Raw genomic sequence first — 18,487 nt, 5'->3', positions numbered from 1 at the left:
ATGTCTACCTCTCTGAGGTCTCTCTTGCAGACATCTTTGTAGTGCAACTGGGGGCGTCTGGGAGGTCTTTTGCCAGAGGCTAGCTCACCATACAGGATGTCTTTTGGAATCCTTCCATCATTCATCCTGTGGACGTGGCCAAGCCAGCGGAGCCGACGCTGCCTGAGGAGGGTGTGCACCCACCACATCTGCAAGAGTTGCAGCTAGGACTGTCACTCTTGTGTGGGCCTTCATAGTCACAGTAGACGCTGTAAATGAAGTCCTCAATTGAAACTATAAAGGGTGCGATCCATAGCCTATGCAGACTGAAGGATGCCTACTAATACTAATGTGCTTCTCTGGATAGTTCTGTAAAGTCTTAGGCCTTTTTTGATAATACAGACAACCCGCGACCCTGGAATTCTTTAACAAAACTAGCCTAACAATGTTCCCACTAATTTTTTCCACTCATGTGCGGAATAAATTTTATGAGCACTGAAGCATGTGATGATGTGTACCACCAATAGAAACACATGCTGTGAGCTGTGGGTGCTCTGATAATCACCCAAGTGCTCAGCTTACAGGGAACACTGCAGCATACTCAGACTGCTCATTTCAGGTCCCTCTGGCATGGCTCTCTGCCAGGAAACACACAACAGTGGCAGGGTATAGGGACCTAAACTGAACCCACTCTTCCACCAGGTGTTCTGATAGCCCCTTTTGGCTCCTGAAGGGAGCTCCTAAAGGGCAGGGTAGGGTTTTTGCAACCCACAGGCGATTTGCAAGTTCAAAAATTTTCCATGAAGGGGATGGAAACTGGTACCTTTTTGTGCACAATAAGGACGCGAGTTGCCCCCTGCTATAGCCAATAGCCTGGCAATCAGGGACTGACCTGCAGTGTAGAAGAGCCAAGTTCAGGCCCCTGCTTTGCTGGTTGTGTGTACAGAGAGCTAGAATTTTGCTAATATGAATGGACCATTTTATTAATTTTCTGAATCCGTTCGTCACAGTTTTCAGGGCCAGAATTTGTCATCCTGTCCAGTGAACCACCAGTGACCTTGCAACTCCCTGGATCCATTGTGGTAAATATGAAAGTTCAGAATTTTGATCTGATCTGGTAACTTTTAAGCCAAATCTCTATGCTACTCTCTAAGACTTACTTTTCATTCTCAGGCCAGGACTCCCTGTGGTGGGAGTCCTGCAGAGGTAGCACACTGAGTTCCTAAGACAGGTCAGCACTCCAAGATGCTACACTGAGATTCCTATTGCTGTGGTCAGAGTGAAACGGAGAGGATCCTCCACCAAGCCTCAGTTAGGGAATGTCATTTTGGTGCAGAGCTCTGTGATTACACAGCACATCACACACACTATGCTGCCTACTCCTAAGCAGCGAACCCCCGTAGTGAACTTCCAAGACAAAAACCTTCATTAAGCTGGAGTTAAGGCCAAGAGCATATAGCAGGGCTATCAGGAGTTTAAAAAAACCCTTACAAGAATGTCAGTGTTTTCAAATAAATACTAGACACCCACATACTGACATGTGCAAGAAGCCCAGATGCCATAGAGTCAGGAAATGCTCAGCCATTTACCTGGGGACTCCATGTACTTTGGAAAAATTTGAAATGTTTGTAACATCACTGGGGAGCAGTGGGGCTTGTAATTCATTCCCTTCAGAAGGGCCATGGGACCAGGAGATCCCAAGACTAGGGGTTTTCGCATGAGTGTGGCACTCCTTCTTTACTCTCCACTTTATGTTTTCAGACTAAAAAGGGGAAATCCTATTTGTCTCAAAGGGACCTCAATGTGATTTTGCTCAGCGGGCAGTGCCTCGAGGTGAAATGTGACGTCAAGTCAAAGGCGAGAGACGTCTTCAATACCGTCGTGGCCTATGCGAACCTGGTGGAGCATTTCTACTTTGGCTTAGCTTACCTGAAAGGTATCTGGCTGCGTCTAGGGCTATACCATGGCTCGTTGCTCTAGAAGTCACACTTCACTGTGCAAGTGGAGCTCCTCTGTGCTGATGAATGTGAGAGGAACCCTTTGAGAGCCTCTGACAGAGGGCATTTTAGAAGCACCATTTCACACAGGAAGAAGAGCCACTGGGGTAAACCATTTCCACTGCAGGAGTGTATGCCAGTGCAGCTGTGTGCTCCCAGGGTGTGTAAGGCCTTAGGCACAGACTTATCCTTAGTGAAGGCAGAGCCCTGTGTTGCCCTATCAGGAGTGCCAGGAAGTTCTGTGCTTCAGGCAGGCTGCATGCCTCCAAAAATTTCCTCTTTCACTGGAGGAGGGCAATCTCAGCTACTCCCCTTAAAGGGCCCTTTGGAGGGGCTGGTTCCCATGACCATAAGAACATAAGACCAGCCATACTGGATCAGACCATAGGCCCATCTAGCTCAGTATCCTGTCTTTTGACAGCGGCCAACACCAGGTGACCCAGAGGGAATGAACAGAACAGGGAATCCTCAAATGATCTCCTCTTTGTCTCCCATTCCCGGCTTCTGACAAACAGAGTCTGGGACACCATGCCTGCCCATCCTGGCTAATCGCCATTGATGGAACTGTCCTCCATGAATTTAGCTAGCTCTGGTGGGAACAGTCTTTGTACTCAGAGCACAAGGACTGTGCTAAGTGTCAAGGTCTCTTTATGCCTTTCCTCTCTTCTTGAGCATACACATATGGCCAGCCAGGTCAAATGTCTGCCTGGCTGTACAGGGAGTTATTTCCTGGGCGGAATAAGGCCGCATGTAGGGCAGATGTGATCTGATTCTCTGAGCCCTTCCTGGTGACCTACTGAATGAAGGGACAGAGGCAAGTGATGGATGAAAAGCAGCTGAAGTCTGCTCTTCTGAATGGTATCCATCTGCTTCGCTCCTCACAGAACCTGAACTTCTTGTTTCAGGAAAAGAGTTTTTCTTTTTGGACGATGAGACCAGACTCTACAAAGTGGCCCCAGAAGGCTGGAATGAGCAACCCAAGAAGAAAACCTCCATCATTAACTTCACCCTCTTTCTGAGGATAAAATTCTTCGTTAACCACTTCAACGTCATCCAGTAAGTGCCAAGGTTCTGTTGGCATCTGGAGAGGAAGGTGGCATTTATCACTGGGGTTCAAAACTCTTGTGACATTTCCAGTCTCTCTTGTTTTCCAGGCATGGTCTGACAAGGCATCAGTTCTACCTGCAGCTCCGTAAAGATATTCTGGAGGAGAGACTGTACTGCAATGACGAGGCCTCCCTGCAGTTAGGTGCTTTAGCCTTGCAGGCAGAACTTGGAAATTATGCTCCTGAGGTACGGTAAATTATATGCCTCTTCTCAGAGGCATCTACTGCCAGCCCATGCAACGTCCCCCATCATTTGACAGTTAAGATGCAAGCTAAATGGCAACTTGACTTTAGTTCTGCTGGTCTCTCTCAGTAGAGTAAGCAAGTCCCAAAGTATTCATGTCAGGTTCAGATGAGATGACCCTAAAGTTTGCCAGAGTATGCAGCACTCGTGAATCTTCCAAGCTTGTCTGGAAAGCACGGACAATGGCCCTTCTTGTGAGATTCCTGGTACTTTCTGCTTGTGTGGTGAGGCCAGAAATCCCAGGAGAGCTCCAGAGTAATTTCAGTCATGGAAACAGCTCAAGTAGAGAGGGGTTTGCTGAGATGAAAGAATAAGGAGATTGAAACTGAACATTTCAGCTTCTTCTGAGAGTGGCCATTTGGGCTGTAGAAAGAGGCAAAGGTACAGAGATGTCAGTGCAGATATTTCTGAACCAGTTATCCAATCCCCGTGTGTAATAAATGATGTTTCCAAATGCTAAAAGCAGCTATTTATGCCCAGTGCCATATCTACAACTGTGAGGTGGAGTTACATTGCTTCATACCAGCTGAGAACCTGATCCTCAGTCTCTACTGTTTCCTTAATCTAATATTGTAAAATTTAAGACAGAGGAAAAGTAGAGTCTCCATGACAGAGACCAGGCTGGGTTTGTCATCCTCTTCTGTTAACAGCTGCAGTCACTCTGAGAGCAAACTGGCTTCAGTCTCCACTCACAGGTGGTTTTAGAATGTGACCATGCAGAGCCCAGCAAGCAGAGGGACTACACGTTGCTAGGTACACTGGATGATATAGATAGCATTTCCAGACTACGATATAGCTGTATTCTGCATTGCCTAGTGCAATAGCACTGGGGAAGGAAAGTGAGAAGCAAGGCAGGGATCCTCTTACCACCCGACCCCCTGCCGAGAATGGGACTCATTTCCTGAAAGCACGCGGAGGGCAGCTGACACAGAATCAGTGGTGCTCCAGGAATGATGGGAGCCAGTGCCTCACCCCTCCTGAACTACTTAGCACGCAGAGGCAGGCATGATGCTGCACACTTGTGCTGTGGATGTGAGAATTCACGTTCCGTGCGCTCTCAACTCAGTCTCCTTGCATCTGTTTGCTATGGCTCTGCCTCCCAGCGCACCTCCGCCACCACAAGCCAGGATGGTGCCCCATGCCAGGCGTGATGTTGCAGGCCAAAGATCAATGCACCCTCCTTCCACAGCTCTTCAGCTTTTGTGAGGACTGTGTTTCCAGCCCTAACTGCAGCTCCCAGGGAACTAACCTCCTCCCCTCTTGTTTCTCCATTTCCCTCCCAAAGGTACATGGGAAGAACTATTTTCGTGTGGAAGACTATGTTCCCGCAAGTCGCGTGGAGAAAATGACGCTGGCGTGCGTACAGCGAGAACTTGCCAAGCTGCACCGCATGAACCGCTCTCTCTTTGAGGATGAAGCTGAGCTGGAATTTTTAAAGGTATCCTACAATATGTCCAACTTTACTTATTGTGCAGTAGAAAAGCCCTGTCCCTTTCTCCTCCTTTGCCTGTTGCTTGCCTGACAGGACATCAGAAAGGTGGTAGAATGAGTATACAAGTTGAGAATATGTATAAGTAGCTTAGGGATACTGATCATTTCATAGACACTGTTGTTAGTAAGCATCCTTGGAAAAACCAGGACAGCCAGAGATACGGATAAACCAGTAGGACACCTCAACATTGGAAGGTTACTGTTGCCCTGTTTGACCTGAGTAGCCAGTCAAAAATGTGGGGCCTAGTAGGTTGCTCCAGTTACAAGGAGACATTAGGGGCAGGTATTTCTCTGTAGTCCTTTTGTTTGTTTATGAAGAATATGCAGAGGGCTGCATCTCTTAAAGCAGGAGGAATCAAATAGCAGGAAACACTGTTTTGCTCACTGCCCCAACAGTGCTGATTTCAGATTGCAACCCAACCCAAAGACCTCACCCCAGCTTTCTCCCAGGGGCAGCCCCCATGTGGCCACTGCTCTTGCAGCCTGTCTTCTCCTCTCTAGTGTGACAAAGTCAGTCTTGTTCCTGGGCTTCTGGCCCCTGTTCAGTCCACTGGGCCCACTTAGGGGCCTAGGTGCCCTCACTAGGGTGAGGAGTGGTCTGGGGGGAACCTGCCCCCTCCCACTTGTGCCAGATTCCAGCCAAGGGATCCTATGTGGCTGCTACTGGGAAGAGCTGGCTCCCTTAGCCCTTGGCACAGCAGCTTTTCTCCCTGGGCCACTTCCCCAGATGATTCCCCCGGTACCTTCTCCGGGCTGCAGCAGCAGTGAGTCCCACACCCTCCCTTGATCTGCTGAAGCTCCTCACTCTCCCTCTGTGGGTGTTCCTGAGCCTCTCCTCTACCCCTCTCAGAACCACTTTCTCCCACTACTCTGATCTCCTGGCCTCTCTCCCCACCCATCCCCCTGTGAAGGGTTTTTAAAGGTCTCTGATTAGCCCAGTCATGGAGTCAGCTGGCCCCAATTAGGCTGAGCCATCTCCCGCCCAGCTGCCTGTGATTGCCCCACTTGTGCTCTGCAGGCCCTTTTGCTTGTTTGGGCTCCCTCTGAGAAGGCCCTTTGCCCTGGTCCTTCCACACTGCTTTTCCCACTGTTTGTTGGGATTGCCTTAGTGCCTTTTCCCCTTTGTACAATGTTAATGATGCTCAGCTAAAGCTCCCAGGCAGGCCCTTTTTTCTGAAGTGGGGGCTTATGCTTACAGTTATATTAACTGAAGGGTGAGTTGAGGCCTATCAATCTCAAAAGGATTCACCCCAGCAAGGTTTCACCCAACTCATCATTACAACTCCCGTCTCAGCTGTGCCTGCTATTGTCCTGATGAGGCTTAAAATGGTGACTCCCAGAATCTATCCCAGACAGAAATAAAAGAAATAATTTAACAGATCAGGCTTACAGCCTCATGGATGGGGGAAGGCAGGGAGAAGGGGCTTTTAGCCTGCCTAGCTGCCTGATAACTGCAGAGCAGCTTCAAGTTGTACTTAACTCATGTTAAAGTGAGTTACATGCAACTTGAAGCTGTGTATTTCGGGGGTTTACTGTAATAACTTCTCTAGATCTTCTGGAAATGCTTCTCCTAATGCACCCCAATATGCCGTTAGCTTTCTTTGCTATAAGGGCACACTATTGACTTATATCTAGCCTCTCATCCACTGTAATCCCCAGGTCCTTTTCTGCTGCACCGCTACTTAGCCAGTCAGTCCCCAGCCTGTAACAATGCTTGGGATTCTTCCATCCCAAGTGCAGGACTCTGCACTTGTCCTCGTTGAACTGCATCAGATTACTTTTGGCCCAATCCTCCAGTTTGTCTAGGTCACTCTGGACCCTATCCCTACACTCCAATGTTTCTACCTGTCCCCCTAGCTTAGTGTCATCCACAAGTTTGGTGAGGGTGCAATCCATCCCCTCATGCAGGTCATTAATAAAGATGTTAAACAGTACTGATCCATGGGGCATGCCACTTGAAACCGACCACCACCTGGACACTGAGCCATTGATTGCTATCCATTGGGCCCTACTGTCTAGCCAGCTTTCGATCCATCTTACAGTCCATGTATCCAATCCATACTTCCTTCACTTATGGGCAAGAATGTTGTAGGAGACTGTATCAAAAGCTTTGCTAAAGTCAAGGTATATCACATCCATTGACTTCCCCATGTCTACAGAGCCAGTAACTTCATCACAGAAGCTAATCAGATTGGTCAAGCATGACTTGCCTTTGGTGAATCCATGTTGACTACTCTTGATCACTTTCCCCTCTTCCAAATACTCCAAAATGGATTTCTTGAGGATACCCTCCATGATTTTTCCGGGGCCCGAGGAAAGGCTGACCAGTCTATAGTTCCCTGGATTGTCTTTCTTTCCTTTTTTAAAGAAGAACACTACATTTGCCTTTTTCCAGTCATCTGGGACCTCTCCCTATCTCCATGAATTTATTCCCTCAGTGTCCTTGGATGCATTAAATCCGGACCCATGGATTTGTGTATGTCTAGCTTTTCTAAACAGCCTTTAACCTGTTCTTTTCCCAACGATGGCTGCCCAGCTCCTTCTTATACTGCATTGCCTAGTGCTGTAGTCTGGGATCTGACCTTTTCTGTGAAGACAGAGGCAAAAAAAGCATTGATTAGTTTAGGTTTTCTGACATCATCTGTCACTGATTACCTCCCTCATCCAGTAATGGCCCCACAATATCCCTGATCACCCTCTTATTGTTAACATATCTGTAAAAGCCCTTATTATTACCCTTCACATCCCTTGCTAGCTGAAATTCCAGTTGTGCTTTCGTCTTCCTGATTACTTGCCTACATTATCCAACAATATATTTATACTTGTCCTTAGTCATCTGTCCAAGTTTCCACTTCTTGTGAGCATCCTTATTGAGTTTAAGCTTGCCAAGGATTTCCCTGTTAAGCCAAGCTAGCTGCCTACCATATTTGCTTTTCTTACTGCACGTTGGAATGGTTTGTTCCTGTGCCTTCAATAAGACTTCTTTTAAAATACTGCCAGTTCTATTGAACTCCTTTCCCCTTCATATTTGCTTCCCAGGGGATTCTGCCCATCGGTTCTCTCAGTTCTGAAATCAAGGGTCTGTCTTTTACTGCTCACCTTTCTTCCTTTTGTCAGGATCCTGAAATCCACCATCTCATGATCACTGCAGCCCAGGTTGCCACACAGTTCTATTTCTCCTACCATTTGTGAGAAGCAGGTCAATCTGCGTACAGACCCTGGTTGGTTCTTTCCTCTTTAGGACTCAAGCAATGCTGGGTAAATCCTCTAATATGAAATACCTGGGATGTGATTTTTGTTGAACATTAGTCATTTTGCCGCAGTGACACATTCTTTTATTTATATGTTCAGTTCATCTGAGTTGCTGCTTAATTGTGCTAGTTTATTGTCTAACACTGTCTGTCACTGGAATTGACTAGATGGGCTCATCTCTCTCTTGTGCCACTTCCTGCCATGTGGAATGTAGGGCCTTCACTTCTGCCGTCCATCTCTGCTAGTCTTCGACTGCTGTCTTAGTTTCTTCTCATGTCACTTTGATAGCTCTCTGTTCTGCTTCTCTTGTGCCTTCCGTGTTATCCTTCATCTGCTTCATCTCCTCTTGCCCCATGTGTTATAGTCCAACTCGCCTCATTGTTATTTGATCCTTCCTCCTGGTGTGTCTGAACCATCTCCATTTTCATTCCATAAATTCCTGTCAGTTTCTGTTTTGTCATACTCCAGAGTTCCTCATTTGTGATTTTGTCTGTCTGATACTGAGGCAGCTGTTTATGAGAACTTGGAGTGTAGATAGCGTGGTCTTAATAAGTCTCCAGATTTCAACAAAATATACAAAACCAATTTTACAATAGTGGTCAATCTTCAGAGTTTAATTTGGACAGCAAAGTTTGTTTCTCCACATCAGTTTTAGAATTACAAAGGCACATCTGGCTTTCACTGTTTTGGCTTTAATGTCTTTGTCTGTTCTTCCTGCTGTACATATAAGTTTGCCAAGGTATGTGAGTGGTCAGAGCTCTTCTCTATTAGCCCCAGAAAATATTCCTGGTGTTTCATGTTGTATGTTGATTCTCATGGTAGTAATTTTCTTGGTGATGCTTTATGTCCACCTCATCATGCACAGCAAATCTAATCCCTACATCTGTATGAAGTATCACCAACGTGTTATGCACATGGTGAGAAAGTCACTGCATAAAGCAAAGGCCATGCAAATTCTTCCTCCAAATATGAAACAAGATTTAAAGGTGAAGGCTAGGATTTGGCTATTGATTTTGAAGGCCTCAGATTTTGGGTGCCCAGCTTGACCCACTGCAAAGGGTCCTGGTCTCAGAAGACAGGGGCTGAGCACAGCAGGAAAACCAGCTCCTTTTAAAGTGACTTAGATTGGTCTCCCAAAATCTTCTGAGAAGCTTGGGCTAAGACACTGGGTTGGTCAGCCTGCGAATGGGCTAGATCACAAATTTTCAGGCTACGACTCAACAAAATAGATGAAAATAAAATCACTGTTATCCTGCCAGACCGTTGCAAGGCAGTGAGAGGTTTGGGTCACGGGATAATTTTTGAGCACATTGTGACAGGGTGTTGGGTGGGAGGCTTGTAGAATAAGTGAGAGTGTCTCCTACACCTCTCCAGCCGACACACTCAGCTCCAGGGCTGCAGTGCTGTCTCCTTGAAGCACTGCTTCCATTTCCCTGGAGTTGAGCCTGGCACAGGAGGGGCACGGGGTTGAGCAAGTGTTCTGGGATTTGGAGGAGTCCTGGTGGGAGCCACATTTCCTTCCCCAAAGCTGCTGTCAGGCATGGCCTGTACTTTAATTACAAAGTAAAAAGCCCAGGGCTGAAGCTTCCAGGGGAGTCAGTAGCTTGCAGTGTATTTCAGTAAAAGAAAGAAGAACCATGGATCAGTCGTGCCAAGTGGGATTATTGAAGGCAGAGAGCTGTGTTTTCTCTGAGGCGAAGGATTCAGAAGGCTCTTTACAATGCATAAAACAAATCCCACAAGCACATAGTGCCGGCACCACCTTGACTTCTGACATCAGTTTCTTAGCAGTGTTAGCACTGCAGTGTGTTTGCTGCATTTTGTATTGTTTTGGTTTGATGGGGGAAAGAAGGGCCTGGAGAAGGAGATGGGAAGGAAGAAGACGGAATGTTCATGGGATGGCATTAACCCCCGAGTAGACTCCTGCTCAGGACTCTGCACCCATGTCGAAGCAGCAGTGGTAATGAGCACGTACATTCACTGCAAGCATCAGAGCACTGTGCAGAAAACTAACAAGTCCTCTGTGAGGCACGAGGGGAAGGGTTATTGACATTTGACAGATGGGGAAACTGAGGCAGGGAGCAGCGACATGGCATCCCCAGAGCAGATGGTGAGTCAGTGAGAGAGCTGGGATGAGAATTTTGGACAGGCCTTCAGAAAAGGCCATCGCTCAGGGGGGCCACTGCTCCCCATCTCCCCTCCATGGCATTTGCCTGGGTTCACCTGGGTTTTGCATCTTTCTGCCCATGCATGGGGATCGCAGCACGAAGTGCATCTTGCTCCCTTTCTGCAAAGGTGACTCAGCAGCTCCCAGAGTATGGAGTGCTCTTCCATCGGGTGTCCCAGGAGAAGAAGACAGCTGGAGGGGATACGGTCCTGGGCATCTGCGCCAAGGGCATCATTGTGTACGAGATGAAGAACCACACCCGGATTGCCAGTTTGAGATTTCAGTGGCGAGAAATGGAGAGGATTTCAGCTCACGTGAGTGTGATTCAAACGAACCCCTCCCTGCTCCATGCTGCGTGACTCTCCCCTAGTCAGTTACCTGGTAAATGCGGGCATCTAATCAGAGCCATGCACAGAATCATTCTGCATAGGACATGCCTGGGTTGGAGCCAGTTCAGAAAACAAATTGGGGTCCAGCTGTTAGGTTCTGAGCAGCTCAACACCCCGGGAAGTTTGGGTCTTGAATTCTCTGGAAAGCAACATCCAGCACCTGGTAAACTGCACAACATAGATCTGGGCAACTTTTTCTGTGCAAAGCTTTTTTTGGACAAAAATGCAGATTCGGGTCAACCAAAACTATTCACAAACTTGAACCGATTTCGGTGAATTGTTTCAGCTGGGAGGTGGGGAAGGGTTTTTTTTTTTTGCCGGGGACCAGGCAATGTCTGAATGTTTTGTTTTGGAATTTCCCCCCTCCCTCACAGTTTTCATCAATTCCAAGGCCAGACCTTGGAGAAAAACCTCCTACAAAAACACGTGAAAACGTGTTAGCCCTTTTCCACCCAAAACAAAGCAAAATGGTACATTTCACCCCCAACTTGATGGGTTTTTTACTTTTTTGGTTTGGCCACCAAACTGAACAATCAGCTAGTGTTTCCTGTCAGCTGAGTGTTTGAGCGGCTGCCCAGGAGAGATTCAGGTGCTGCCCAGTGGATTAGCAGAGCACACAGCCACCCACGGCCAGCAGCCTGTGTTTCTATGGGTGGTGCACATCTGCACATGCTTTGGTGCACAGAACAATATTTATTCTGCCCCAGATGGAAAAAAATTAGAGGTAATGCTGCAATGAGGTATGCGTATGGCTTCAGCACAGCCACAGGCCAAAGCAGAGGGGCTCAATCAGGCCAGCTGGTAGCTGGCTGCTCTGACCCACACCCATTTTTCTCTCTCCCCTCTACTTCTCCTTCTCTGCCTTTCTCTTTTTCAGATCCCTCTGCTACGGTATTGGACCTTCCTTTCCAGATCTCTGTCTCCTTATCCCCCTTCTTCCCTATACACCAAAGTCCTATGCACAGTGGTGTTGATGGGACTTAAACCCTCCCCAACACAACCCCATGGATTTTGACATTAGAAGTGTTATCATCCAGATAACACACAGCCATGTGCTCTCTTCCCTTCACCAGCCCCTTTAATGTCCTGATTTCATAGGGACAGTCTTGATATTTGGGGCTTTGTCTTATTTAGGTGCCCATTTCACCCTTGCTATCTGCTCACCCTATTCTTGGGTGTAGGTTTCTCTTGGTTTCTGATCCTGCTGCCAAAGACATCCACGTCAGAAGTCCCATTAATTTCAGTGGAGATCCAGATAGGACCTTAATGACAGACACCCCGCTAGTGTTCCCTCTAGTTTTTTTTTTCCCATCTGTGTTTAGAATACATTTTATTTGCATTGAGCCATGTGTGGATGTGTACCACCCTCAGAGAAACATGCTGCCAGCTATAGGCGCTCTGGATGCTCTGCTGATCAGCTGGGTATCATTTCAGTCTCTCCTGGGCAGCTGCCCAAGCGAGCAGCTGACAGAGAACACACACAGAAGCATATCTGTCAGAGTGGTGGCATGAGTTCATTGCACACAGAGTACGTACACCCAGGCTGGATAGATTCCTGGACAAACTACAGGCTGAACCTCTCTAATCCAGAACCCTCTTGACCAGATGTTCTACCGGCACTGAATGAGAGAATTTGCTGGGCCATGGGAGATCGGTATTGTCAAGCAGCATTACCAACACTTCCACTGCTGGCTGGGCTCTTAGAAGACATTTAGGGGTAAATTACAGCTAAATGACAGCACAGAACACTGAGAGCCAGGACTGGCAGCTGCAACCAAACTTTATGGGGCTGCGGGAAACTTGGTTACACCCATGAGAAGTGGTCATCTGACTACCTAAAATCGTGCCAGATTATGGACGTTGCTGGTTGAGAGAGTCCTGGATAGGAAGGTTCAATCTGTAATATGAATCTATCCAGGGCTTTTTTTCTGGCGGAATGCCACAGGACAGATTTCCGCCACCGTTTTTGCCTGCCGCTGCTATTTTTAAAATGCAGCTCCACGCCACCCACCTCCACCAGCTGCCCCGCTGGGATGCCGCCACCAGCCCCAACCTCAATCAGGTTCGTGATTTGGCTGGGGCTGGAGCTGGGGGCAGGAGAGGGGGAGGGCTGGAGTGGGCCTAGAGTCCTGTATGGTGTGGGACCAAGGCCCCTGCCAGACCTCCTGTGGGGCTGGAGTCCCACCCACCCCCTGGAGGGCAGATTGGGGCTTGAGTTCCACTACCCTTTTTTCTAGAAGAAAAGCACTGAATCTCTCAGCAAGCTTTGCATGCCGCGGGGTAATGTGCTGGGTGAGTTTCTAGCAAAAGGTGCATTTTTATTTCCTTTAGAGAAAAAAGTTCATGATTGAAAGCAGCTTCAGTGGCAAGAAACACACATTCCTCACTGACACGGCAAAGACTTGTAAATATATATTGGACCTCTGCTCTGCACAGCACAAATTTAATGCCCAGATGCATTCCAGACAGCTTCGCCAAGCTTCGGCCGGTGAGTGCCAGAGATTCTGCCCGTGACACAGGGAATAAGCGAGAGCAGGAGCATTGGGTACAGAATGAAGGAAACTCAAGGGAAGAAGAGCTTCTGGGCTGTAAGGTGCTGAACTGGGCTGGCTGCTTGCCTCCAGCCTCTGCCACAAATTCCCCCAGGGCCTTGTGCAGTCACTTTCAGCTCACTCTGCCTTGCCTGCCCCTTCTGTAAGGATTCCTAATCTCAGGGGGGAAAGAGGTTGGAGGTTTGTGAGGCCGTACCAATGCCTGGGGGGTGCTCTGGTGATCTCTGTGATAAAACAACATTAATATGAAATAAGCTTTATTAGACTTAGCGGTTGGAGCCCTGCTGCCAGTTTTGAAGACAACCGATCAGCTCTAGCCCTGGTGCAAGCAGAGATGTGTTCCACCGCAGTCAGTGGCTGTTGTGCCTGTCTGTGCAGTGGCTGAATTTAATCCAGTACGAGTGTTTGCCTGAGTCAGGACCAAGTACTTTTTTTGGTCCTGTGTCAATCCACGGGGCTGGACTCGACTCCTCAGCTCAGGTCCCTTCTGGCCTGACATTGCTATGATGTTATGATTTATTGTAGCCCTCTGCGTCTGCAGCTGTCAAAGAGTTCTGTAAAGAGGGATAAGTATCGGGGGAAACTGAGGCACGGGTGAGCAGGCCATCCCTTGGCCAAGGTTTCACATACTGCTGTTGATTTCAGTGGAGCTACATCAATTCACACCAGCAATGGATGTGGCCCACTGATTTCAGTGGAGTTACGCCAACATATGCCAGCTGCAAATTTGTCTCAGTGAGTCAGAGTTTGGATCTCTGGCTTGCAGAGCAAGTAACCCTGACTCTCACACCAGTGCGCTAACCACTAGATCAGAGTGCCCTTCTCTTGAGGTGAAGTGTTGGATGCTGGGCAATGAGGCTCCATTACGGGCACAAACCCGTTAATATCTTAATCCGGGGGTTTCTAACCTGGGTGTTGCAGGAGGTCCATGAAAAAAAAGATTAAAAAATGATAATAGAAAATAAATTGTAATAATTGATTGTAAGTTTGCAATTTATTTATTTTTAAATTAAATCTCTTCCAATAATGGTATTAATTGCTGTCCGAAAATTGATGTTGTGCTTTCCTTTTTTCATTTAATGAAGTGTAAATAGCAGCGAGAATTGGCTTTGATGGGAGTCTGCAAATGGTTTGGGAGGTGGTTGGGGGTCCACGAACAGTTTGGGAGGTGATTAGGGGCCTGGGGGTCTGCGCTTGTGGAAAGTTTGGGAACCACTGTGCAAATCTGCTTATTTTTAAAGTTCTTACATGGAAAACTCATTTTGGGCTGCAGTTTCGTTAGCAGGAAATTATTCTGTGGAGGTGTTAAAAAAGTAATGGAAAGGAGACTTATGTCTAGGGCCCTACCAAATTCATGATCCATTTTGGTCAATGTGATTTCAGCTATTTAAGTCTAAAATTTCATGGCCTTTTAGAGGTCGATACAAAAAAGAAAGGAGTTGTGAGAAGGGAGGGTCTCAAGATTATTGTAGAGTGTGTTGCCATCCTATTGCCCTTACTTCTGCACTGCTGCTAGTGGTGGGGTTGTCTTCTCAGCTGGCTTGCTGGAGAGCAGTGGCTGCTGGCTACAGCCCAACCCTGAAGGCAGAGCTAGCAGCAGTGCAGAAGGAAGGGCACCATTATATAGCATCACCTCCCTTATTGCTGCGTTGCTGCTGAAGTCAGGGCAACAATACTGTGACCCCCATCTACTCAAAACAAAAACAAAAACAAAACAAACAAACAAAAAAAAACTTTCCAACCTCCTTTGCAATTCACTTTTGGATCAGGATCCCCAATTTGAGAAATGCTGGTCCCCCCGAAATCTCTGTAGCATAGAACAAAAGCACACAAAAGACCAGATTTCATGGGCGGGGGCAGATTTCAGTCTTTGGTCTGTTTTTCTTGGCTCTGATTTGGTAGGGCCCTTCTTACAAACCCAGTATTGTTAGAGGTTTTTTCCCTTCTGATTTAACACCATGCAGCTGCGATCTGCAGCGTACAACTGAGACCTGAGATTGCATCGTCAGGCTTGCGGTGCAGCAATGTTCTCTAATGAAAATGATTACATTTGCGATATGAGGGAGCAAAATTAATTTAGAGGCAGGGAAATTAAAATGCAAGCCATGGTTGCTAGCATTCTAAATCACAGACTGCTCAGTTTTATGCAAACCTTTAGCCCGATGACCTGGCACAGCGGCTCTTGAGTGCATTTAGCTTCTGGGTCATCCTGGATGGGTTGCTTCCTTGAAGACATGCATGAGGGACCCCTGTGCAGAATGAGACCCTCTTTGCAACCCAGCACAGGCTTTTCCCCAGCAGTGCAGGCAGAATCCCCTCCATGTGCGCCTATAGGGGAGCTCTGACTCAGACACTCATGCCACACTGCCTGTGGATCTTACTGGCAGCCCCCCTACCCAGCTGTCACTATGGCAACTCTCAGGCGCTGAGAAGAAGATGGACAGTTAACCCTTTTGATGCCCATAACCATTGCTTCTGCTCAGATTTACTGAGGAAAGGGGCAGCCTTGCTGTAATGACACTAAACAGCAACGGGGTTACAAAAATGTCCAGCAGGGAGAGCCACTGGAGGTCAGGGTCAGAGCAGGGGAAGCAGGAGCAATGTACAGCCATATTGATTTCCAGCCCTCCCACTGGCAACCCCCATTGTCATGGCACCAGCGTTTGCACTTCTAGGTGTGTCTCTAATCATCAGCATCCCCCAAATCCCCTCTAAGGAGCATTCCTGCCCATTGCAAGAGAGCCTGAATAAACTGATACTGACTCCGTTGTGTTAGCGTCGAGCAGGACTTCCCGTGGCTCTGGGGGTGGACGCGTAAATAGATTAATGGAATTCCCATGCCAGAAAGGCCCACTGGAACTGTATAATCGAATCCTAGGGCTGGAAGGGACCTCAGGAGGTCACCGAGTCCAACCCTCTGCCTAAAGCAAGATCAACCCCAACTAAATCATACGGCCAGGGCTTTGTCAAGCTGAGACTTAAAAACCTTTAGGGATGGAGATTCCACCACCTGTCTCAGTAACGCTTTCCAGTGCTTCACCACCCTCCTGGTGAAGTAGTTTTTTCCTAATATCCAACCTACACCTCCCCCTCTGTAATGGCAGAACAAGGAGCAATGGTCTGAAATCTGTCACCACTGAGAACAGCCTCTCTCCATCCTCTTTAGAGCCCCCCTTCAGGAAGTTGAAGGCTGCTATTAAATCCCCCCTCACTCTTCTCTTCTGCAAACTAAATAAGCCCAAATCCCTCAGCCTCTCCTCATAGGTCATGTGCTCCAGCCCCCTAATCATTTTTGTTGCCCTCCGCTGAACCTGCTCCAGCACATCCACATCCTTTTTATACTGGAGACCCCAGAAGTGGATACAGTGCTCCATCTGCGGCCTCACCAATGCCAATAATCTCATCTGAGCTCCTGTCTGACGCAGGCATGAGACCAGCCTTGCAATAATTTCTAGAGCAGATCTTCTAGGAAAAAAGTTCAGGCTTGATTTAATAATTGCCAGTGATGGAGAACCCCCTTGGACTTATTGCCAGTCCCTGCTCTGGCTTTTACTTCCAGCTGCTGGAGTGTGTTAGGCCTTTTTCCGTTACACCAAAGAGCCTGATAGCCGATAGTTGTTCCCATGTAGCTGTTAGGCTGTGATCAAGTCAGCCCTGAACCATTTCTTTATGAGGCTAGAGTTCCCTGAGTCATTCACAGGCCCACGGATGGGGCTGGGGAGGAGGACTGAAAGAGTGCAATTGCCCAACGGCCTGGCAATTCACAAGGGTCCAGGATTCCCAGCTGCCACCAGTACTGCAGGAGCAGTGGCGACCAGAGCCCCAGGCCTTCTAAATTGGTGCTGGAGTACCACACATCCCCCTCCAGATAACTCTGAGGGCAGGTGGAGGGGGCTGCACTGCACACTTTGGGTTGCAGTGAGGCTAGGCTCCATCAGCCCCACCCCTTCTGCCCGAGGCCCTCACCCTTTCCAGGGGCTCAGAGCAACTCCTGGCTCCTTTCCCAGGGGCCCAGCAAGTCTGTCGTCCCGCTGGTTATTCACAATCAAGGCATGCTTTCTAATCTTTCTGTCACTCTTATGGCTCTGCCCGAACCCTCCCCATGCTCAGGCATGCCGATGGAGTTGGGGAGCAAACTGGGCAGTTGTCCCCCAAACCGGCATTTCAGGGAGCACCAGCTGCCATCTCTGCCAATGTACCAGCAGTGGTGGCTGGAGCCTGTGGCTCAGAAGGCGTGGGAGGGGGCCCACGGCTCACTGCACTGAGCCCCGCCCCTTCTGCACTTGGCCCCACCACTCCCAAGGCAGGGAGCCAGCATCATCGTCCCATGTTGCCCCCAGGCCCGTGCCAACTGTCAGCAGTCCCAAAATCTGGCTATCGGCAGGGAACCAGTGGTTTTACTTTGAGGCTGAACAGGGCTGCACGCTGCATCTTCTTAGGGGAGAGTGACTGTGCAGCGGAGTTTGCATGAATCAAAGGCCAAATCCGAATGGAAAACATGGTACTTTCCAGGGTAGGACAGAACATGTTTAAAACCCCTTTCTCACACCCCAGCCTCTTGATAGCTTTAGGGATAGCAGAAACACTGTTTGGTAAGGCTGGGTGTTGAAAAAGCTAGACAGAAAGCAATTCCGACCATGCAAAGGCTGGAAAAAAGTCAGTGGCTTTATCTTTTTCTCATTTCCCCTTCCCCCACCTCAGAGGACAGCAAGTTCATGGAAGTAGTCAAATCAAATTCTGCATATGGGACTCAACAAGAACAGCTTGCCCTGATTCAGAGACTGTCCTGCTCAGAAAACATGCTGTATGGGACCAACCTGGAACACTTGGCTGCTGGGATGCTTAGCAAGTCTTGCGATAATGTCAGTGTGGAAACCAGCAATGGGATTGGAGACAAAAGCAACCTAGGCAGGTAGGTTTCAATGGCCTTTCCCCTCTAAAATGACAGATGTTGGTTCAGCAATTGTACTTCTGCTTATTATCTAAAACTTTTGTCTGATGGCGTGTCAGATTCCAGGACACTGTAAGGAGGTACTGTAATATGATGGGGTTTCTAGCGCAACTAAGGAAATCAGTCCAGGTTATCTTTGCTTAAAATGGGGCCACTTCATCCCCAGGCTGAGATTTCCTTCTCACTAAGGCAAATCCAACCAGCCACAAAAGTCACACAAGCAAATGCACAGATTTCCCAGCTGCTGTACCAGCCCAGACCAACACCCCCTCTTTCAGGTGAGAGATTCTTAAAACCTATTTCACCAACTCCACACAGATTCTTCCAGGCCCCAAAGGGTCCAGCCACAGTCCCCAGTT

General features: G+C 48.1%; 1 protein-coding gene across 1 annotated transcript in view; it reads left to right on the top strand.

Annotated features, from left to right (window-relative positions):
* The window catches only part of FRMPD2 (FERM and PDZ domain containing 2), a 58,661-nt gene that overhangs the window by 20,148 nt on the left and 20,026 nt on the right, over positions 1–18,487 (top strand). The window contains exons 7-14 of the mRNA XM_074999577.1: positions 990–1,061; positions 1,741–1,915; positions 2,882–3,032; positions 3,131–3,269; positions 4,612–4,764; positions 10,365–10,550; positions 12,957–13,113; positions 17,879–18,089. Of these exons, the coding sequence (XP_074855678.1) occupies positions 990–1,061; positions 1,741–1,915; positions 2,882–3,032; positions 3,131–3,269; positions 4,612–4,764; positions 10,365–10,550; positions 12,957–13,113; positions 17,879–18,089 (1,244 nt within the window). The remainder of the gene's footprint in view (positions 1–989; positions 1,062–1,740; positions 1,916–2,881; positions 3,033–3,130; positions 3,270–4,611; positions 4,765–10,364; positions 10,551–12,956; positions 13,114–17,878; positions 18,090–18,487) is intronic.

This window comes from Carettochelys insculpta, chromosome 7 (genome assembly GCF_033958435.1).
Source record: "Carettochelys insculpta isolate YL-2023 chromosome 7, ASM3395843v1, whole genome shotgun sequence".
In the NCBI taxonomy this organism is placed as follows: domain Eukaryota; kingdom Metazoa; phylum Chordata; order Testudines; family Carettochelyidae; genus Carettochelys; species Carettochelys insculpta.
Note: the sequence above shows the minus strand (reverse complement) of the source record. Positions and strands in the feature narration are given on the sequence as shown.